Genomic DNA, 23,358 nt, shown 5'->3' with positions numbered 1-23,358 from the left:
TTTCAGTGAAAAAGGCAGGATGCAAAATGTATCCACAGGATGATTTTTTAAATGTTGATACTGCAAATAAATCTCAAAAAGACTAAAATTAAATACACCAAAATACTGACATTGATGGTCTCTAGTTAGTGCTATTATGAGTGATTTTTTTTTTTTTTTGAGACAGGGTCTCACTCTGTTGCCCAGGCTGGAGTGCAATAGCGTGATCTCGGCTCACTGCAACCTCTGTCTCCCGGGTTCAAGTGATTCTCCTGTCTCAGTCTCCTGAGTAGCTGGGATTACAGGCATGTGCCCAGCTAATTTTTGTATTTTTAGTAGAGACAGGGTTTCACCATGTTGGCCAGGCTGGTCTCGAACTCCTGACCTCAGGTGATCCACCCATCTCAGCCTCCCAAAGTGCTGGGATTACAGGTGTAAGCCACCACGCCCAGTCGTTTTTGGCTTTTTCTTGTTGTTGTTCTAAACTTGAACACTAAACATGTGAGGAAGTTCGTTGAGTTTATTTGCTGGGCATGTTGCCAGCCAGAAGCAGATGGAGTTAGGTAGGTAAGAAAAAAAAGAGAGAATGGTTTCTAGGTAAGCAACTGCCACCATTTTAAAACAGTTATTTATGTAGTTTATTATTATTATTTAGAGATGGGAGGGCGGTGTCTCACTGTGTTGCCCAGGTTGGTCTTGGACTCCTGGGCTCAAGTGATTTTCCCGCCTCAGTCTCCTAAAGTGCTGGGACTATAGGCATGGACCACCCAGCCTGTCCTGTACGGATTTAATGATGTCCCTGATCTCTCCCTTTTGTGCCATTGCCCTGGGGTTGGGCATGGAATAGATTATTTGTATACTAGGCAGCAGGGATAGTGTTAGGGGCAGGATTACTTCTCTGGGGATCCCAGTGGGGCAGGGCCCTACAGTCACAGCCTCACAACAGTTGACAGTCAACCTGTGTATTGTATAACGCATCTCAGAGGAAGGACAGCCCTTCCACGGCTTTGGAACCACTGGCCTGTACATGGGAGAGGGCTGCTGAGATCCCCTACGGGACCTGCTGATTCCAATTAGTTATTTATTTTATTTTATTTTATTTTTTGAGACAAGGTCTCACTCTGTTACCCAGGCTGGAGTGCAGTGATGCAATCTTGGCTCACTGTAACCTCCACCTCCTAGGCTCAAGCAATCCTCCCACCTCAGCCTCCTGAGTAGCTGGGACTACAGGCCGACACCACCATACCCGGCTAACTTGTTGTTGTAGTTTTAGTAGACATGGGGTTTTGCCATGTTACCCAGGCTGGTCTCAAACTCCTGAGCTCAAGTGGTCTGCCCACCTCAGCCTCCCAAAGTGCTGGGATTACAGGCATGAGCCACCACACCTGGCCCTGCTGATTCCAGTTAGAAAGAGGTTTGCTGAAAGCTGGTTGAGGGGCTTTTAACTTCCAGCTATGTCTTCATTTAAGGGCTGAATTTCTAATCCCAGGTGGCAGCAGAGACTGCAGTTTCACCTGCCATTGTGCGTGGTAAATTCCTTTGTTGGCAAACACTCGTGAGAGAATTTTGGCGTAGACCCTACCTCAGTTTCCTCATCAGCGTAACAGGAGTAATGACAATTATGCCTACCTCTCTGGGTTGTGATGCATAGAAAGGATAATGGTGTCACCTACCAAGTTGTACTGTGCCAGGCATCAGGCTGCCAGCAAGCATTTAAGCGTTTCATCTTATTAAAGTCTCCCAATGACTCTATGTGGAGGCAGCTGTGATTAACTTCATTTAACAGGTGAGGAAACTGAGGCCGATAAGGTGCAGAGACTTACCAGAGTCCACATACCTAGTAGGTGGTCAGGGCAGAACTTGAACCCGTGTCTGCTGACTTCAAGCCCATGATTTATAAATGTCAGCTAAATTAGAATCTGAATGTAAACAGTAAGTCACAGTCTTGCCTGGGCAGTTGAAAGAGTGCTCCAGTGACTCCTGGTTCACACACCAGTCCGTCTTCTGGACCTTCTCATGGGTCGTGCTCCTAAACCTGGGACCTGGAATGACTGGAGAGAAGGCATGTGTGGCCTCCCCACCGGCCCACCTGACTCTCATTCCCCAGAGTCAGGTGGACCAGTGGGGAGATCCAGGTGGCTGACCTCCGTGGAGAGCTGAGGGGTGAGGCCAGCCTGCACATCAGCGGTCAGCTCTCTGGGCCAGACTCCCAGGGCCCAGACAGGACTGATTCCAGTGCCAGTTTAAAGCCTACGGCAGCTGGGCAGAGCCCCAAAACAGACAGGCTGAGACCTTCCCCTGCTGGCCAGCACTGTCACGAATCTGACAGTGCAGACCAGTCCTAGAAATGCCTAATTCTTGGGAGGCCGAGGTGGGAGGATCACTTGAGGTCAGGAGTTCAAGCCAGCCTGGGCAACGTAGAGAGATCCTATCTACAAAAAAATAAAAAAATTAGCTAGGTGTGGTGGTGTCACACACCTGTGGTCCCAGCTACTGGGGAGGCTGAGGTGTGCAGATTACTTGAGTTCAGGAGGTTGAAGCTGCAGTGAGCCATGACTGCACCACTGCACTCCAGCCTGGACAATAGAGCAAGATGTGAGAGAGAGAGAGGGAGGGATGGAAGGAGGGAAGGAGGGAGGGAAGGAAGAAAGAAAGGAAGAATGGATGGATGGATGGATGTAGAGATGGGATCTCCCTATGTTGCCCAGGCTGGTCTTGAACCCCTGGGTTCAAACAATCCTCCCTCCTCAGTCTCCCAAAGTGTTGAGATTACGGGCAGGAGCCACTGCTCCTGGTGCTCTGGATGGATATATTTTTTTAAATTTCTGCCGTACCTTCTCCTTCACAAACATTCTTACCCAAGCTGATGGCTCTCCATTTAGCACAGGGTCATGAGGGAAGATGAATTATTAACTCTATCATTAGCTCAGATTAAAAAATAAAAGTAATTGGGAAGTAAATTTATTGCAGACGTGGTGCACCCACTGCTTAATAAAACGAGCTAAGAGTTCAGCCACAAACACCATCCATCAATGCTGTGCAGACTGCAAGACGAAGCTTGAAGGATGACGCTGGGGGAGGCAGATTTACAGTTGCTGGATGTGTTGATGTCATCTGTTAAGGACCGTCTTTAATCCTCAAGAACAACAGATGCTTTTGATCCCCAGTATATTAAATAAGCAGATAGAAGATTCATAACAGCGTCTTGAGCATTACTCACTGGGCATAAGAATAGGCCCACTCAGTCATTTTTGAGAGGGTGTTGGCTTGCATTTGAGGTGCCTGGGGAATATGAAGGGATATCGGGCTTATAGTAATGATTTTAGCACTGATGATAAAATCATTGTAAATGTATTGACCAATTTACAGTTGACCAAGTTCTCACTCTCCTCTTCTCCCTCTGGTGCTCACCGCGACCTAGGAAGTAGGTTACATCCCAATTTTTTTACTTAAAAATGTTGTTGTTCTTCTCCTCGCCCCGCTCCGTTTTTTGAGACAGTCTTGCTCTGTCACCCAGACTGGAGTGCAGTGGTGTGATCTCAGCTCACTGCAGCCTCTGCCTCCCAAGTTTGAGTGATTCTCCTGCCTCAGCCTCCTGAGTAGCTGGGATTATAGGTGTGCACCACCATGCCCGGCTAATTTTTCTATTTTTAGTAGAGATCATGTTGGCCAGGCTGGTCTCAATTTCCTGACTCATGGATTAGGTGATAGATCAGGTGATCCATCTGCCTCAACCTCCCAAAGTGCTGGGATTACGAATGTGAGTCACCGTGCCTGACTTAAAATTTTGTTTACAAATGTTCTGCTGTTTTATTTCTATGTTGTTATTTAATACCATAAACAATGCTGTGATGAACATCCTTATGACTGTGAACATGCCCATAATGACTTTGTTAGGAATAGTGGGCACGAGAAGTGACTTGCTGGCTCCAGTGGAATGCACAAATCTAAGACAGAAATCACCCTCCAGATAGCACTGCTCCAGTGTCCACTCTCCCAGCACACTATGTGAGGTGCCATGTCCCCGTGACCCTCCTATACCTGGACTACCTCCCATTCTCCATGTGGGAAAACTGAGGCTCAGAGAGGTCAAGGGATGAGGCCAAGGTCACACAGCTACAATATGCCAGCACCTGGACTGGAATGCAAGTTTCCTGGTCCTAAGTCTGGAACTGTTCCTCCATAACAGAAATCCAAACCCCATGTCTTCTTTTTTTTTTTTTTTGAGACAGAGTCTCACTCTGTTGCCCAGGCTGGAGTACAGTGGCACGATCTCGGCTCACTACAACCTCTACCGCCCAAGTTGAAGCGATTCTCCTGCCTCAGCCTCCTGAGTAGCTGGGATTACAGGCGCCTGCTACCATGCCTGGCTAATTTTTGTATTTTTAGTAGAGACGGGGTTTCCCTATGTTGGCCAGGCTGCTCTTGGACTCCTGACCTCGTGATCAGCCTGCCTTGGCCTCCCAAAGTGCTAAGATTACAAGCGTGAGCCACCCCGCCCAGCCAACCCCGTGTCTTTCATATTCTCCAGGCACCTCAACTGTAAGCCAGTGTCCTCTCACGTCCCTTCAGTCCACTGCTGATTTCAGCCACTGCCAGAGTGGAAGTTCTGTGTCACACACTCTGCCTTCGCATGCACTGTTTTGCTCTGAGGTGACCTGAATGTAGACAGAGGTACAATAGGACCTCATGAGAGTGGCTGCCTGGCTTGGCGGCCACTGGTGGGCATCTGTAGCACACACCGCAGCTTCCCCACTTGTATCCTCTGGCTCACCTGGGTTCACTTGCATAAAATTATGGGTGGCTCCCAGCATGACAGCCTCTTACCTTAGGGTCTCGGGTCTCCCTGCTCCGTCTGAGGACGCCCTCTGCCCCTCCAGAGTCTCCCTCATCACAGCAGGCACAGCCTGGAGGTGCAGAGGACTCAACGCCCTAACGGGCAGGTGGGTAAATGCCCAATCTCCCTGTCCTCCAAAGACCCCACCGTTTCTAAGAGAATCTCAAGCCGCGCTGAGCCCTGGTTGCCTTTGAAGTTAACTTGCTCACTCACAATCCTTTACTGTTTTTTTCCGCTTTCCCCATCTTCTCACTTGCATTTCCTGGCATCACCTCCCACGGAAGTACTTGTGCCCAGGTCCTTGTGCTAGGGGTCTTCTTTGAGGGAATCCCCAGCCAAGACAGTACTGTTTCCCTTCCCTCTTATATTTTCCCTGTATTAGTTAGAGTTTGCTAGATTGCTGTCACCTAGAAGCCCCGGGATGCTTTGCTCAAATACAACAGAAGTGTGTTCCTCTCTCACACAGCAGGCCAGGGCGGGTCTTCCAGGGTGAGTGTCCTGGGTCAGCAGGAAGGGGACCTGCCCCACTCAGTCACTTAGGGACCCTGCAGGTCTGCCGTTATATCCTGTGACCCCCAGGAGGTTCTGGCTGTCAATACTCCAGCCGCCAGGAAAAGGGAACGAGCTTGGAGGTGCGTGTGGAGGTGCATCCCAGGCCCAGAGGTGGCATGTGTCACTTCCATCACGATCCAGTAGAGAGAACCCAATCTTGCAGCCACACCTGACTGAAGGGAGACTCCTCAGCCATTTACCCCTCTCTCTTTCACTGCTGGGGTCAGGGGGTGGGGGTAGAATACACTGTGGTGAGCAATTTGCAGTCTCTGCCGCAGCCCTCGAAGAAAACAAAGCAAACAAACTAAAAACCCAAACTGTTCTTACTATAAAGTTTCTACTTTAAAAATAATCACTTTTGGCTGGGTGTGGTGGCTCACGCCTGTAATCCCAGCACTTTGGGAGGCCAAGGTGGGAAGGTCGCTTGAGCCTGGTAGTTTGAGACCAGACTAGGCAACATAGCAAGGCCCTATCTTTTAAAAAAGTGCCAAAAAAAATTAGCGGTATGTGGTGACGTGTGCCCAGCTACTCGGGAGGCTGACGCGGGAGGATCACTTGAGCCCAGGAGTTCAAGGTTGTGGTGAGCTGTGATCGTGCCACTACATTCCAGCCTAAATGACAGAGCGAAACCCTATCATAAATAAATACATAAAAACAATTTTAAAAGTAAAGATAGTTAGTTTTACATTCTATTTTATTTTTGTCATTTCAGGGAACCGGGGGATTGGACACCTGCTCTGTAAAGACGAGCTGCTGAAGGCCTCTCTCTCGCTGTCCCATGCCCGCTCAGTGCTCATCACCACTGGGTTCCCGACGCATTTCAATCATGAGCCTCCGGAAGAGACAGATGGCCCACCAGGAGCTGTTGCTCTGGCCGCCTTCCTGCAGGCCTTGGAGAAGGAGGTAGCCATAATCGTTGACCAGAGAGCCTGGAACTTGCACCAGAAGATTGTCGAAGACGCTGTTGAGCAAGGTGAGCAGTGAGATGCGCTTGGTCCGTTTCCCCAGATGGGCTTTGTGGACGGAGGCTGGAGTGAATCCGCATCTGCAGCACAGAGCATTCTCCTTCCAGCTCAGAGCTCCGTTGTAAGCTGCATAGCCCGATTTTATAGACGAAGAGACTGAGGCTCTGAGAAGTCCAGGGGATTTTCCCAGGTGGAAATGGCAGGCTGGAATTTGAACTTGGATCCACCAGGCTCCAAAGCATGGGATCCTTCCTGCACACCTGCTCTTCTCCCTGTGCGATGCGGTGAATGACCTGCCGAGTATTAGCAACCAGGGGCAGCCCTGGACCACCAGAGCTGGGGAGGATAGTGGAGTGTGAAGTGGCTGAAAGGCTCAGACAGCCATCCCACCTGGTTGTGATGGGCAGGGCTGCACCTGGAGCACCCAGTGGGCATTATTGCTGCAGGTGTTGGAGACTCGAGGCTGTAATTCCACTATCCATGTAACCGAATCAGCCTCAGGCTCAGTGTGAACAACCGCTACTCACCGCACCTCCATCCTGCAGGAAGTGTTATCAGGCATGAGCTGGAAGCCTGGTGAATCTCACCTGCCTCCCACTACCGATCGCTCTGTGTCCCTCAAAATGCATTCTTCAGAGGTATGTTTTTTCCTTTTAGCATTTAAAAAGGGCTTTAAACCCAGTAAGGCATACCCTAAAGCAGCCATTGTGTCAGAAGTTTCCAAAAGCCTGTGTCTATACATGCAGAATCCATTTCATGCAGCAAATGCGTGTTGAACTCGAGTATGTGCCAGGCACTCTGTTAGGTTCTTGAGATCCACCCGTGAGCAAAACTGACAACAGTCCTGCCCCCACAGAGAGTATCTTCCAGCAGAGTGTGACAGGCAAGAAACAAGATGTAAGATGAAGGCACAGTGTGTTCGAGTGATGATGCCATGGGGAGAACGGACCAGGATGAGGAGACTGGAGAGTAAGGGGCTGGGCGGTGGCAGCAGCCGGGGACAGCTGTCACTTTAAACAGGATGGCGAGGAAGACCCCCTGGAGGAGGTGGCCTTTGAGTCCAGAATTCAGGTTGAGGGCATGAGGCTTGGGCTGGCTGAGGGAAGGGCATCCTGGGCTGTGGCAATGGCTGGGGCAGAGGCCATTGGGTGGAGTAGGGGCCCAGTGGGTTTAAGAAAGGATGACATGCTGGCTGACTGGCCTGGAGTGAATGAGGAAAAGGGAATTGGCATGAGGGACAGAGAGGTAACAGGGACCAGATGGGGCAGGGCCTCGCAGGACCCTGTGGGCAGCTGGGCTTTTGTTCTGGATGAGATGAGGAGCCTGGGATTTCTCTGAGTGGGGGACAGCCATGTTCTGTGTGAATTGTAAGCGATCACTGGGGTGCAGAGACAAGGGTGGAAATGGGAGACTGGTGAATTATGGAAGGTGGGAGAGGAGGGCGGTTTGGAGTGGGGGTGCGTCATGGCACATCCCTTCAACCCCATTTCTGATTTCAGCTGCCACTGCGGTGGAAGTTCTGAGTCACATTGACCCGATTGGGCCCTGCCACAAGCTAGGGCCCTGCAGGGCCTCTCCAAAGCCATGTGGAACCGCTGGCTGATGGCTTCAGGGCACCCTCAACCCCTGGGGGACAGGACCTGAGGTTAAGTGACCTGTCCCCTGTCTTTTGGAGACACACAGGTCCTAGTGGAACTGAGGCCCCACTCCCTAGAGCAGCAACCTTGAAGGTGCATGTTCCCTCCTTCCCAGCCTCACTCTCCCTCTTCCTCCCACATGCTTCCTGGCACCATCTCCCAAGAGACCATCTGCACCCAAGTCTCAAGTTCTGGTTTCAAAGGAACCTAAAGAGACACAAGGTACAGATACAGAGGGCAGGGGGTATTGTGAGAAGTAGCCAGATGCTGTATCTGTTTTGCAGTCAACATGATTTCCAGATGGATGGGATATGGGTGTGAGGAGAAGGATCAGGGCTTGCTCTAAGGTTTGCGGCCTGGTAACTGAAAGGATGGAGTTGCCGTGAACCGAGATGGGAAAGACTGGCATGTTTAGGGGTAAATCCAGAGTCCAGGTTTGACATTTGCACCCTGATGGAGGGATTGTAAAATGGTGCAGATGCTATCAAAAACAGATGGCAGTGGCTCAAACAGTTAAAAATAGCAAATGCCATAGGGTCCAGCAATTCCACTTCCAGGCATATACCCCCAAAAAAGGAAAGCAGGGACTCAGAGGTATTTGTCCCCCCATGCTCATAGCACTTTATTTGCGATAGTCAAGAGGAGGAACCAAACCAAGTGCCCATCGATGGATGAATAGATAAACAGAATGTGGTAGATAATTATTACTCAGCCTTAAAAAAGCACGAAGTTCCGACACATGCTATAACATAGATGAACCTTGAGGACATCTTGAGAAGTGGATTAAGCCAATCATATTGTATGACTGCACTCACATGACGTGCCTGGAGTAGGCAAACTCATTGGGCAGAAGGTAGAATGGTGGTTGCCAGCAGCTGGGAGGAGAGGGGAATGGAGAGTTGCTTATAGGTACAGGGGTTCAGTTTGGAATGATGAGAAAGTTCTGGAGATGAATAAGGGTGATGGTTGCACAACGATGTGAACATACTTGATGCTACTGAACTTGAAAATGGCTAAAACAGGCCAGGCGCAGTGACTCATGCCTGTAATCCCAGCACTTTGGGAGGCTGAGACAGGCGGGTCACTTGCGGTCAGGAGTTCAAGACCAGCCTGGCCAACATAACAAAACCCCATTTCCACTAAAAATACAAAAATTAGCCAGGTGTGGTGGCGCACACCTGTAATCCCAGCTACATGGGAGGCTGAGACACAAGAGTCACTTGAACCCAGGAGGTGGAAGTTGCAGTGAGCCGAGATCATGCCACTGCACTCAAGCTTCGGTAACAAAGTAAAACTGTGTCTCTAAGTAAATAAATAAATAAATAAATAAATAGGCTAAGATGGTAAATTTTATGTTGCATGTATTTTACCATAATTTTTAGGAGAATGCATGTTTGACCCTGTTAGGTATGAGGTGTCTATTAGACAGACACACAGTGGAGAAGTCAAGGAGGTACTTAGTGATATATAAAGGGTTCAGGAGAGCAGCATGGGCAAGGAGAAATTGGGAGGCTGTTGGCGTGTCGGTGGGCTCCCAAGTCAAGATACTGGGTGAAATCACCGTGGGAATAAATGGAGGCAGAGCAAAGGACCCAGGATTGCGTCCTGGGTCTCCCAGTGTTAAGAGGACAAGGAGAAGGGCGGAGCAGGTAGCGAGGGAGATGAGAAGGAGCGGCGCTGAGGCCAGAGGAAAGGTAAGGGGCTGTGTTTCCGTAGAGCAGAGAAAGGCCTCAGGAGGAAGGGCTGGCAACGGTGGAGAGCACCACTCGCAGGCCAACCCTCATTTCCATCGGACAGTGGTGTTGCCGGGTATTTTCAGCTGCCCCCTTCCCAGAAGTCACTCTGCCCTCTCTGCTCACTTGACAGCCTGGCTTGGAGATGGCTGCCAGACTCCACTCAGATCTGGGTCTTGTCTCTCGTCCTCATGGGAGCTCAGAAGGTGGAATTTGCTATATTGGATTTTGCAGAACTTCCATTACATTTGGATGAAGAATGTAAAAGCAATTTGGCCTTTTAATGAAAATTATTTCAGCTCCCTGCTGTCTTAACCTCTGTGTGGAGACTTCGTCTTTGGCCAGTGAATATGCTGGGATTCTACCCCAACCTGCTGTGAGATAGATCAGTTAATGAAAACCAAGTTCATTTTATTTTATTTTGGGATTTTTGTATATTTCCCACGTATTCTACGACAATATGTGTTCTTTTTGTAATTAAAAACTCCTATTTTTGAGAGTCAAATTCACTTTGATTCACTTTTGGAAATCACTCCAATGTAAGTAAGTAACCCAAGGCACAGACTCTGGGAATTTCCTTCAGTTGTTCTTGACCTTCCCTGAAGGTATGCAGGGAGGTAGGGAGTGGGTGGGAATTTGGGGTGAGAATTGGAGCTATGAAACTGACATATATACATGGCCTTGCCCAAGTTGTTTGGCATCTCTGAGCCTCAGTTTTCCTCCTCTTTAAAATGGGGATAATGATGGTTTTTTGTTTTTTTCTTTCCTTTTTTTTTTTTTTGAGATGGTGTCTCGCTCTGTTGCCCAGGCTGGAGTGCAGTGGCGCGATCTCAGCTAACTGCAACCTCTACCTCCCAGGTTCAAGCAATTCTCCTGCCTCAGCCTCCCAAGTAACTGGGACTGTAGGCACCCCTACCACGCCCGGCTAATTTTTTGTATTTTTAGTGGAGTCGGGGTTTCACCGTGTTAGCCGGGATGGTCTCAATCTCCTGACCTCGTGATCCACCCACCTCAGCCTCCCAAAGTGCTGGAATTACAGGCATGAGGGACCGCGCCCAGGCCATGATGGTTTTTATCACATAGAATTGTAAAAATTAAATCAGAGTGTTCACATTGAGTGCTAAGCAGCAGAGGGCTGGCGCACTGTCACCAAGGGCATATAAATGTGTGCCCAGCCCTCATGACGGCAGTGGGCCAGAACAGGCACTGTTCCCGCAGTATTATGGGCACCTTGCGTGCAGCATATCTGATAGGCTGTATTAGCCCAATTCTGCCCTCCACCCCTGTCAACCCTAGAGTTTACCCAGGACCAAAAGTAAACTTAAGTATCCTGTGTGTCGTGGCCTCAGCTTACCTAACATGTTCTACAGTTAGATGTTGTTCAATAACAGTAATGATAGCCTTCAAAGAAGCTTTTGAAAAGCTAACGTGAATTTCCAAAATCCAACACTAGAGCTGATGTGTGCCCCGCTTGCCTTTATTTTCAAGGTGTTCTCAAGACGCCGATCCCAATATTAACTTACCAAGGTGGATCAGTGGAAGCTGCCCAGGCATTCCTGTGCAAAGACGGAGACCCGCAAACACCTAGGTACGTATGTCCCATCCCAGTGTAAGTGGCGGATAGTAGAAACGCCCATATGCACCCTTAACTTAGCCAGCAAAGCTGAGCCTTTCAGAGGGAACGAAGCCATGAGCCAAGGAAGATAGGTTCTCATGGACCAGACTAACAAATGAAGCTGGGGGTTTCAAGGTGTCCTGGGGGCCTCACAGAGCATCTCTGGAAGTAACAGATCCCTGGCCAGTGGAGAGGGACAGCATATCTTCCTGATAGAGGGGAGACATAGACATAAAAAAAAAAAAAAGACTAGAAGTTTCTCAGTCTCAAACTATGGGTCATGACATGTTAGATAATAGTGAAATCATTTCAGTTGAGGTATCCAGCACCTTTGGAAAATGAAATAGAAATACAGCATCATTGTATATCTTGTATAGTAATGGTAAGTACTCCCTCATAAGACTGTGTACGTGCAAGTGTGTGTATTTCTTACTGTGTGTTATGGTCAAACTTTTTTGTTTTTTTGGATGGGGGGATGGAGTCTTGCTCTGTCGCCCAGGCTGGAGTACAGTGGTGTGATCTCGGCTCACTACAACCTCCCCCTTCCAGGTGCCAGTGATTCTCCTGCCTCAGCCTCCCAAGTAGCTGGGATTACAGGCACGCACCATCACACCTGGCTAATTTTTCTATTTTTAGTAGAGATAGAGTTTCGCCATGTTGACCAGGCTGGTCTGGAACTCCTGACCTCAAGTGATCCACCTACCTTGGCCTCCCAAAATGCTGGGATTACAGGTGTGAGACACCGTGCCTGGCCTCTCTGAACCATTTTTAAGCTTACACTTCAGTGGCATAAAACTACACTCACATTGCTGTGCAGGCATCATCTCCATCCATCTTCAGAACTCTTTTCATCTTGCAAAACTGAAAGTCTGTGCTCCATTCAAAGATAATTCTCCATCTCCTCCTCAACCCAGCCTCTGGCAACCACAATTCTACTTTCTGTCTTTATGAGTTTGACTGTTCGAGGCACCTTGTGTAAGTGGAATCATCCAATATTTGTCCTTTTGTGGCTGCTCATTTCACTTAGCATAATGTCCTCAAAGCTGATGTCGCAGCATGTGCCAGAATGGCCTGCCTTTTGAAGGCTGAATAACATTCACTTGTGTGTATATACCACATTATGTTTTGGCATTCATCCAGCAGTGGGCTCTTGGTCTGCTTCCTGCTCTTGGCCATGCTGAATACTGCTGCTATGAGCATGGGTGGACAAATACCTTCTTGAGTCTTTCACTTCCCCTGGACACACAAGTTGAAGTGAAATTGCTGGAACATATGGTATGTTCTATTTTTAATTTTTTGAGGAACGGCCATACTATTTTTTATAGCAGAGTTGAGATTTTTGAAGAACACTGTCTTGGAAGGATTGAGAGAGATGTAAAAGTACAATACGTATATTCTTTTTTTTGAGACAGAGTCTTGCTCTGTCGCCCAGGCTAGAGTGCAGTGGCACAATCTTGGCTCACTGCAGCCTCTGCCTCCCTGGTTCAAGTGATTCTCGTGCCTCGGCCTCCCAAGAAGCTAGGATTACAGGCACCCGCCATGGTACCTGGCTAATATTTTGTATTTTTAGTAGAGACTGGGTTTCACCATGTCAACCAGGCTGGTCTCGAACTCCTGGCCTCAGGTGATCCACCCGCCTCAGCCTCCTGAAGTGCTGAGATTACAGGCATGAGTCACTGTGCCTGCCTTTTTTTTTTCCCCCCCCTTGAGACAGGGTCTCACTCTGTCACCCAGGCTGGAGTGCAGTGGTGTGATCTTGGCTCACTGCTACCTCTGCCTCCTGGGCTCAGGGGATTCTCCCACCTCAGCCTCCCAAGGATAGCTGGGACTACAGACACACGCCAGCACACCTGGCTAATTGCTGTATTTTTAGTAGAGACGAGGTTTCACCACGTTGCCCAGGCTGGTCTCAAACTCCTGGGCTCAAGTGAGCTGCCTGCCTCAGCCTCCCAAAGAGCTGGGATTACAGGTGTGAGCCACTGTGCCCAGCCTGCATGTTCTTAAATTGAATTGTCAAAACAGGATTCCTGCTAGTAACAATAGCAACAATAATCACTGTAACTAATACTGACTGAGCACTAAGTAGGTTCAGGGCTTCATAACAAGCGTCTCCTGTGCATTTTCTCGTTTTTCCCTTCAAACATTGTGTGAGGTAGACACTGGGGTCATGTCACCTTACAGATGCAGAAATGAAGGTTAGGAAGGGTAAGCAATTTGCTCAAGGCCCGTGGCAGGAGGACCTGGAATCAGAACCCAGATGATGATCTGCTGCAGTCCGCATCTGACCACTATGCCATCTGTGCCCCTTATTTCTCTGTTTCTATCTAAAGAAGTTTATCTTTGTGTTAGACTCATTCCTTTTATATTTTGAGCCCTTTTCCTTCTGTTTTGTGTCTGTAAACTGAACAAGTTCCTGGAAGGGGCCAGCGGCAGGCCAATAGCAGCAATACTCTCAGCCTCTCGGCCTGGCGGTCCCTGCTGGACAAAGGGGATCTGGGTGGGCACCAGCAATGTTCCCATCCCCCATAGCAACCCTGACCATTGGCCTCCTGCTTTTATAGCCTCTGACCCTACTAAAGAAATTGCTGAGGATTCCAATGCTGGACTTTTTTTTTTTTTTTTGAGACAGTCTCACTCTGTCGCCCAGGCTGGAATGCAGTGGTGCAATCTCGGCTCACTGCAAGCTCCACCTCCCAGGTTCAAGCGATTCTCCTGCATCAGCCTCCCAAGTAGCTGGGACTATAGGTACCCACCACCACACCCAGCTGATTTTTTAGTACAGATGGGGTTTCACCATGTTGATCAGGCTGTTCTCGAACTCCTGACCTCAAGTGATCCACCTGCCTTGGCCTCCCAAAGTGCTGGGATTATAGGCATGAACCACCGTGCCCAGCCCCAATGCTGTATCTTAAACTGATTTGATAGACTAGCCTCCAGCACAGGTCCTGGCCTGGAGTAGATGTGTCACCAAGTTCTGCAGTAATGGAGGAAGCAAAGAAAGAGAGAAGCATCCTTCGCACAAACACAAGAAGGCATGAACCCAGCAAAGCAGCCACCTCTCCATAAGGACCCTCTGACCTTTACTTCCTGGCAGATTTGACCACCTGGTGGCCATAGAGCGCGCTGGAAGGGCTGCCGATGGCAATTACTACAATGCAAGGAAGATGAACATCAAGCACTTGGTTGACCCCATTGACGATCTTTTTCTTGCTGCGAAGAAGATTCCCGGAATCTCATCAACTGGTAAGTATGGGGTACTGGGGATGCACCAAGAACGTGGCCCCATGAAGTATCTTTTTGTTGTTGTTGTTATGGAGTTTTGTTCTGTCACCCAGGCTGGAGTGCAGTGGCACGATCTTGGCTCACTCCAACCTCTGCCTCCTGGGTTCGAGTGATTGTCCTGCCTCAGCCTCCCAAGTAGCTGGGATTACAGGCACGCACCACCACGCCTGGCTAATTTTTGTTTGTTTGGTAGAGACGAGGTTTCACCATGTTGGCCAAGCTGGTCTTGAACTCCTGACCTCAAGTGATCTACCTGCCTCAGCTTCCCAAGGTGCTGGGATTACAGGCGTGAGCCACCGTGCTCAGCCGAAGTGTCTTTTTATTGACTATTGAACACATGACCAGAAAGAGTTATGTGGGGACCATCATTTTCCACTGCAAAGACAGTTTTTGTTCATTATGGTTGGTATAGACACTAATGACACCGCCATTTAGAAATCCAACATCCCCACAAGCAAGGGAGGGAAAACGTATTCTATTTGCCCGACTCTAAAGTAATAAAACTAATATTAAAGTAGTATCAATAGTAAAATTGAAGCATGGCATATTATTTTGGTCATATAGGACAGAATGTACCATATATTATTTTATGAAGCATGTTAATTTAAAAATTAATATATGGTTAGTGTTTCAATTTTTTTTTTGAGGCAGAGTCTCACTCTGTTGCCCAGGCTGGCGTGCGGTGGTACAATCTCAGCTCACTGCAATCTCCACCTCCTGGACTCAAGCAATCCTCCCATCTCAGCCTCCCGAGTAGCTGGGACTACAGGCTGTGCTACCATGCTTGGGTAATGTCACGTGCATCCGTGTGAAGAGAGTCCACTAACAGGCTTTGTGTGAGCAACAGGGCTGTTTATTTCACCTGGGTGCAGGCAGGCTGAGTACGAAAAAAGTCAGTGAAGGGTGGTGGGATTATCATTGGTTCTTACAGGTTTGGGATAGGTGGTGGAGTTAGGAGCAATTTTTTGCAGGCAGGGAGTAGATCTCACAAAGTACATTCTCAAGGGCAGGGAGGGTATTACAAAGTACCTTCTTAAGGGCGAGGGAGGATATTACAAAGTACCTTCTCAAGGGTGGGGAAAATGTATAGTACAAAGTACATACACAAGGGTGGGGGAATATCACAAAGTACATTATCGCAAGGACGGGGAGGGTGTATTGTCACAGTCAATGGATCACGGTAGGGCAGGAACAAATCACAATGGTGGAATGTCATCAGTTAAGGCAGGAACTGGCTATTTTCACTTCTTTTGTGGCTCTTCAGTTGCTTAAGGCCATCTGGATGTGTACGTGCAGGTCACAGGGGATATGATGGCTTAACTTGGACTCAGAGGCCTGACAGGTAACTTTTTTTTTTTTGAGACAAAGTCTCGCTCTGTTGCCAGACTGGAGTGCAGTGGCACGATCTTGGCTCACTGCAACCTCTGCCTCCCAGGTTCAAGTGATTCCCCTGCCTCAGCTTCCTGAGTAGCTGGGACTATAGGCGCACGCCACCAAGCCCAGCTAATTTTTGTATTTTCAGTAGACACGGGATTTCACCATGTTGGCCAGGATGGTCTCGATTTCTTGACCTCGTGATCCACCTGCCTCGGCCTTCCAAAGTGCTGGGATTACAGGTGTGAGCCACCATGCCCGGCCGCTTGGCTAACTTTAAAAAATTTTTTTGGTAGAGATAAGGTCTCACTATATTGCTCAGCCTGGTCTCGAACTCCCAAAGTGTTTCAATTACAGGCATGAGCCACTGAGCCTGGCCTCCAATCGTTAATAATATAATAATGTGGGCTGGGCGTGATGGCTCACACCTGTAATTCCAGCACTTCGGGAGGCCAAGGCAGGTGAATCACCTGAGCTCAGGAGTTCCAGACCAGCCTAGCCAACATGGAAAAACCCTGTCTCTATTAAATATATAAAAAAATTAATCAGGCATGGTGGTGGGCACCTGTAATTCCAGCTCCTCAGGAGGCTGAGGCAGGAGAATCGCTTGAACCCAGGAGGTGGAAGTTACAGTGAGCCGAGATCATGCCACTGCATTCCAGCCTGGGCAACAAGAGCGAGACTCTGTCTCAAAAATAATAATAATGTGATAATTTGTGTTTGCACAAAACTTTGTACTTTTCCAAGAGGCTTCACATTCATTGTAGTGTTTAAGCCTCTGAAAACCCTGTGAGGCAGGTAAGGTGAGTCCCAGGAGGTTTTCTCAGATTGCCCAGCTAATTAGTGTTGCTGGTAGCATTAGGAGTAGACTGCAGACTCCTGGGGCCCCAGCCCTTTATCAGGGAATCATGCCTTTATGAATTGCTGAAAGGTTTAGTGTAAGCCCCAAGGAGAACCTTTCTTCCCTCTGGGTGGGTCCCAGGCCCTGGGGTAATGAAGTCTTGTTTGTCATTCCGTGTTTCCGAGTGTCTCCCAGACTTATTAGTCTCCTTTGGCTTTTGAGGTTTTGATGAGACAGTGAGAGCCTTCTAGGCTGATTAGAAAGTTTCTGCAAATCGCCCTGGCCTTTCCCAGAAGAGGCTGTGGGTGTGGTGCACACAGTGCTGGTGGCTTCCAGCTTCCTGTCCCTCGGGTTGGGCAGGCGGAGGACCTCAGTCTGTGGGGGAGGGGTTCTCAGAGTGGAGAAGGAAGAAAGAGGTCTCTGTGGCTACAGGGACAAACAGAGTCTGAGGGAGCTGCTAGAGCAATCCCATCCTCCCACGCCCAGAATGGAACCCCCATCTGTGCTGTGACAACCCTAAGATCCCAGAGGAAGCAGGTGGAGCTGGCTGTTCATGGCTTCGAACCACCCCCTTTGTAGATCCTTGGGCCTCCTCATGGCCTCAGGAGCCCAGTCTCCTCCTGTAGCCCCCCCAGACCCTCCTGCCCAGCAAGGCTACCTCCTGAATTTTCCTGTTTCTCTTCTTCTGCTTCAAACCCCCTATTCCTCAGATTCCATGAGCAACTGCCATGTCATGGGCATAGTGCTCAATTGAGAATCAAGTTACCTGGGTTTAAGTCTCCACCTTCCACTGACTGCCCAGGTACTGCCCCCATCAGGAACTGCCAGCTCTGTACAGTGAGGATCACGATATCCATGACAGGATGGACGTGAAGCCCAAACGAGATGGAATTCATAAGATGCTAAAAAGAGACAGCTATAGACGAGATAACAATGTTACATGGTGGGTGTTATTCCCCTCATTCAGTGGGCTATCATAGATCTAGAGAACTATTCTGAAAAAAACCATCAGGATATAAATCTAAGGTGTTTGGTCCTTCACAATTGTGTCATTCTTTTGGCCAAATCCAGTCCCTGATGCTTGAGATGGATCAGATCTAGATCCCACAACAGTGAACACTAGCCTCTGAGAGAATTCTTCCACATCTTCCAAGCCTTTATAGAAGCAGACACAAAGACAGTGATGTACCTGTTCTGTAGGCTTGGGAAGTCCAGCCCTCTGGGTTGAACATCTAGTTTACAGAATCCTCCAGAAATATCTGGACACAGGAGCTGGGTCCCCAGATCTACAGCACCACCTCAAAGGGTACATGCTTCAGGGCTTGCTAGATTTTTTTGTTTTTTTTTTTTTTGAGATGGAGTCTTGCTCTGTTGCCCAGGCTGGAGTGCAGTGGTGTGATCTCAGCTCCCTACAACCTCTGCCTCCCAGTTTCAAATGATTCTCCTGACTCAGCCTCCACAGTAGCTGGGACTACAGGCATGTGCCACCATACCTGGGTAACTTTTGTATTTTTAGTAGAGACGAGGTTTTGCCATATTGGCCAGACTGGTCTCGAACTCCTGATCTCAAGTGATCTGCCTGCTTTGGCCTCCCAAAGTGCTGGGATTATAGGCATGAGCCACTGTACCCAGACTAGATTTTTAAATCTTATCCATACAAGGGTAGAAGTACCTGCTAGTTATTTTTAGCCAATCCACCGATCTTGAACACCATTCATTTCACCAATGAATTAAATCAATGAATTAATTCACCAATGAATTAAAGACTATGGGCTCTTTCAAATGCTCACTAACCACACTTGGAGTGTGTATTCCTGATTATGATAAGCCTTTAAAGTAAGCTCTAGAACTGACTTTGCACCAGATCCCCCAGGGGGCTCAGTGAGCCAGAGCCACTGGAAGGGAGGTCCTGAGTGTCACCATACCCACATCTCCCATGGGCCTGGCACCAAGAGCATAGAACATGCTCCATCTTGGCTGGAGAATGTGACCCAAAAGGGGACATGCCCATACTGTGGTATGTTCCAAACATGGACTCATTTTTAACTAAAGAAGTTTCTAGAAGGCCTAAGGGGAAGAAACACAACTCCTGGTTGTCTGAGAATATATCCAGAGCCAACGTATTTGCCTTCTGAAAGGCAACAAGCACACGTAGGGCTGCCTTGCTTCAGGCCTCCCCGTTTTGCCCTGGTCCCGGGCACTGACTCAGCTCCCCTTCCCTTCAGGAGTCGGTGATGGAGGCAACGAGCTTGGAATGGGTAAAGTCAAGGAGGCTGTGAGGAAGCATATACGGCATGGGGATGTCATCGCCTGCGACGTGGAGGCTGACTTTGCCGTCATTGCTGGTGAGCACTCTGATGGCCGCCCAGTCCGGCCGGCTACCCAGGGTGAGGGACCTGGCTTGGAGTCTGACCAGACCAGAAGCTCTTCTCTGCGAGTAGTGCAGAGGGCACCAGGGGAGGGAGGGGAGGTGGTGCTCAGTCTCTGACCTTTCATTCAGTCATTCAACAAACATTTACGGTGTGCCAGGCAATGTTCTGAGCACCGGGATTATAGCTGCAGTGACCCCACTCCACAGAGCTCCCATTCTAGGACTGGGAGATAGAGAATGAGCCCTGACGAATAAATGCATCAGATGATTCTAAAGAGTAATGAGAGCTTTGGGGGCGATAGTACAGATAGCTGAGAGAGGGTGATGGGAGGGCTACTTCAGACCAGTGGTCAGGAAGGCCTTTCTGAAGAGAGTCATCTGTGCTTTTATCTGCATGGACAGTAAGAAAATTATCTGGTAAGTGTTTGGAGGATGCAAGAAACTTTCCACCTTTCCTTTCACCTCCTTCTGCCATGGGCTTCCCTGCGCCTCCTACTGTTGCTCCTTTCCCACAGGATCCACTTTTCCTGTGTCCAGGTCCTTCTAGGTCTGGCCTCCTCCTTTGACCTCACCCCAAATTTCAAGAAAATTAGCAGATCCCCGAAAAAGGCTGTCTCCCACTTCATGATCATAGTCTGGAGAGGAGTGGGACCTTTTGGGAACCAGTGCCGGGGTGGGAAAACCTTTTTCATAATTGAGAAATGGCTGGAGGCTCAGTACGGGCAAGTATGAGAGTTTAAAACTCCAGGGGACACAGTGGTCTGAGGGCCCTCGTGCTCTTGTAAGTTTTGCCTCTGGGCGCTCAACCAAGTTCTCACAATGAATATCAGAGAATAATCCCCTCATTTGCATCAGGGGGAGGGAAAAATTAGTCATTTTCAAGTAGGCCAGGGCATTCTCCTTCTTCTTCTTTCTTCTTTCTTCTTTCTTCTTCTTTCTTCCGCCTCCTCCTCTTCTTCCTCTTCCTCTCTTCTTCCTCTTCCTGTTCCTCTTCCTCCTCTTCCTCTTCTTTTTTTTTTTTTTTTTTTTGAGTGTTCTGTTGCCCGGGCTGGAGTGCACTTGTGCCATCTTGGTCACTGCAACTTCCTGGGTTCAAGCGATTCTCCTGCCTCAGCCTCCCAAGTAGCTGGGATTACAGGTACATGCCACCACACCTGGATAATTTTTGTATATTTTTAGTACAGATGGGGTTTCACCATGTTGGCCACACTGGTCTCAAACTCCTGACCTCAAGTGATCCACCTGCCTCAGCCTCCGAAAGTGCTGGGATTACAGGCATGAGCCACCATGTCTGACTGATTATGACTTTTTAGATAACAACACCAAAGACATTATCCATGAAAGAAACAGTTGATAAGCTGGACTTCACTAAAGTTTCAAACTTCTGCTCTGCAAACGACAATGTTAAGAGGAGAAGGCTGGGTGCAGTGACTCATAGCTATATAATCCTAACACTTTGGGAGACTGAGGCAGGAAGACCATTTGATGCTAGGAGTTTGAGACCAGCCTGGGCAATGTAGCGAGAACTTGTCTCTACAAAAAATTTTTTAAATATTAGCTGGGCTTAGTGATATCTCTGTATCTGTTTCCCAGTTTTCAAATGGAGATAACAGTACTTACACCTCACAAGCTTCTCATAAGGACTCCAGGAACTAGTCTGCATAAGGCATTTATAACAGCGCCACATGTTGTAAATATTCAGTCAAAGAAGATACTCTATTCCATTCAATATAAGATGTCACTGATGGCCAGGCGTAGTGGCTCATGCCTGTAATCCCAGCACTTTGGGAAGCCAAGGCAAGAGGATCACTTGAGTCCTAGAGTTCCACGTTACAGTGAGCTATGCTTGTGCCACTGCACTCCAGCCTGGGTGACAGACTGAGACCCTGTCTTTATTTAAAAATGAAAAAAAGGCTGGGCGCTGCTGCTCACGCCTATAATCCCAGCACTTTGGGAGGCCAAGGCAGGCAGATCACGAGGTCAGGAGATCGAGACCATCTTGGCTAACACAGCGAAACCCCGTCTCTACTAAAAATACAAAAAATTAGCCAGGCGTGGTGGCGGGTGCCTGTAGTCCCAGCTACTCAGGAGGCTGAGGCAGGAGAATGGCGTGAACCCAGGAGGCGGAGCCTGCAGTGAGCCGAGATCACGCCACTGCACTCCAGCCTAGGCGACAGAGCGAGACTCCATCTCAAAAAAAAATAAAATAAATAAAATAAAAAATCCCAGCACTTTGGGAAGCCAAGGCAGGAAGGTCACTTGAGTCCAAGAGCTCCAGGTTACAGTGAGCTATGATTGTGCCACTGCACTCCAGCCTGGGTGACAGAGTGAGACTCTGTCTTATAAAAAGAAAAAAAAAAACGTAATTGATGACAATAATTACCAATAATTTACATACTACTAAGGAAAACACAACCAATTATAACTGTAAGATACTATTAATTGTAAGTATCTTACAATTAATCTCAATCTGTAATCTCAATTGAGATCTCAATTGTAATCTCAATCTGTAATTGTAATTGAGATTACAATTAATCTCAATCTGTAATCTCAATTTCAGAGATGTAAGTGTAACAAAAGTACATCTTAAAGTCAGTAAAATACAGTATTATTTTTAGCACATGGTCTTTACCTGCCACATTTTGATATATGCCTTGTATTTTCATAACACATGCCTTTGTACTCACTAAAGATTTTTTGTTTGTTTGAGATGGAATCTTGGTCTGTTGCCCAGACTGGAGTGCAGTGGCACAATCTGGGCTCACTGCAACCTCCACCTCCCAGGTTCAAGTGGTTTTCCTGCCTCAGCCTCCTGAGTAGCTGGGATTACAGGCTCCAGCCACCCAGCCCTCCTGATTTTTGTACTTTTAGTAGAGATGGGGTTTCACCATGTTGGCCAGGCTGGTCTCCAACTCCTGACCTCAGGTGATCTGCCCATTTTGACCCCCCGAAGTGCTGGGATTACAGGCATGAGCTGCCACGCCCAGCCAAGCGGGTTTTTGTTTGTTAGCTTTTTTTTTTTTTTTTTTTTAAACTGGAATTACTCCCATTCCTCCACCCCTCTTCTGGCAAAATTTTACCCAACCTACAAGGCCCATATTAAAAGACCCATTTTCTGTGAATCTTTCCTAAACCGGTCAGAATGAGTGCCCCCTCCTCATGTTCCCATAATCCTGCATGAACATGTCACTCACAGTGACCCGTGGCTGGCCGTGTGCACAGCCCCTCCTCTCCTGGACGGGAGTGACCTCTCTTTCGTGGTGCTCTGCACCTAGAGCTTAGCAGGGCCTTCATCAATTCTTCTTCAACTGCATGGAGAACTCAAGCAGGTTCCAGGGAAAAGCCAAGGAGATGGTCCCAAAACTGAGGAATAAGCCCTTTGGGCCTGTGATGGAAAAAGAAGGGAAGTCTGAGGCTGATTTGGGAGTGATCTTTGAGCACGTGAAGAGGCCATGTGATCCAGCGTGACAGGGCAGTTTCCTGCCCCCTGAGGGTGGACTTCCATGTGGCACAGGGGATTCAGCTCAGCCAGAAGGGAGAGTTCCTTCATGTTGAGTGTTTTGGAGTGGGTTTCTAGGGTTATTGCCTCAACCTTTTTTTCTGATGGTCATTAGCAGTGTATTAAGTAGTTTAGAGCAAGGGTTTTCAAACTTTAGCTTGAATCAGACTCACATAGAGGGTTTATCAAAACTCAGTCAGGTGCACCTATAATCCCAGCTACTTGGGAGGCTGAGGCAGGAGGATCACTTGAGCCCAGGAGTTTGAGGTTCTACCCCAATGAGCTATGATCATGCTAGCCTGGGGGACAGAGGGAGACCCCATCACTAAAAAAATTAAAAATTAAAATAGGCCGGGTGCAGTGGCTCATGTCTGTAATCCCAGAACTTTGGGAGGCCGAGGTGGGTGGATCACAAGGTCAAAACTGGATTCTGGAACACAGAGCTCCTGTGGTCCTTGGGCTGGGCCCTGCTAAGGGGTCTTCTCCTGATCCTTCCTTGCACCCGAGCCCCTGATGTGGGAGCACGGGCCCCTGATGTGAGACCAGCCTGGCCAATATGGTGAAACCCGGTCTCTTCTAAAAATATAAAAATTAGCTGGGCATGGTGGCACGCACCTGCAGTCCCAGCTGCTCAAGAGGCTGAGGCAGGAGAATCACTTGAACCCAGGAGGCA

The 23,358-nt window shown here is 48.5% G+C and overlaps 1 protein-coding gene across 1 annotated transcript in view; it reads left to right on the top strand.

The window, feature by feature from the left end:
- LOC105517296 (chromosome unknown open reading frame, human C14orf159) overlaps positions 1-23,358 on the top strand; it is a 99,895-nt gene that overhangs the window by 65,836 nt on the left and 10,701 nt on the right. The window contains exons 9-13 of the mRNA XM_011949796.1: positions 6,081-6,341; positions 11,192-11,291; positions 14,413-14,561; positions 19,041-19,202; positions 19,734-19,859. Of these exons, the coding sequence (XP_011805186.1) occupies positions 6,081-6,341; positions 11,192-11,291; positions 14,413-14,561; positions 19,041-19,202; positions 19,734-19,859 (798 nt within the window). The remainder of the gene's footprint in view (positions 1-6,080; positions 6,342-11,191; positions 11,292-14,412; positions 14,562-19,040; positions 19,203-19,733; positions 19,860-23,358) is intronic.

This window comes from Colobus angolensis, unplaced genomic scaffold (genome assembly GCF_000951035.1).
Source record: "Colobus angolensis palliatus isolate OR3802 unplaced genomic scaffold, Cang.pa_1.0 Scaffold3, whole genome shotgun sequence".
NCBI classification, from domain to species: Eukaryota; Metazoa; Chordata; class Mammalia; order Primates; family Cercopithecidae; genus Colobus; species Colobus angolensis.
The sequence above is the reverse complement of the archived record's forward strand: the minus strand, read 5'-3'. Positions and strand labels throughout refer to the sequence as shown.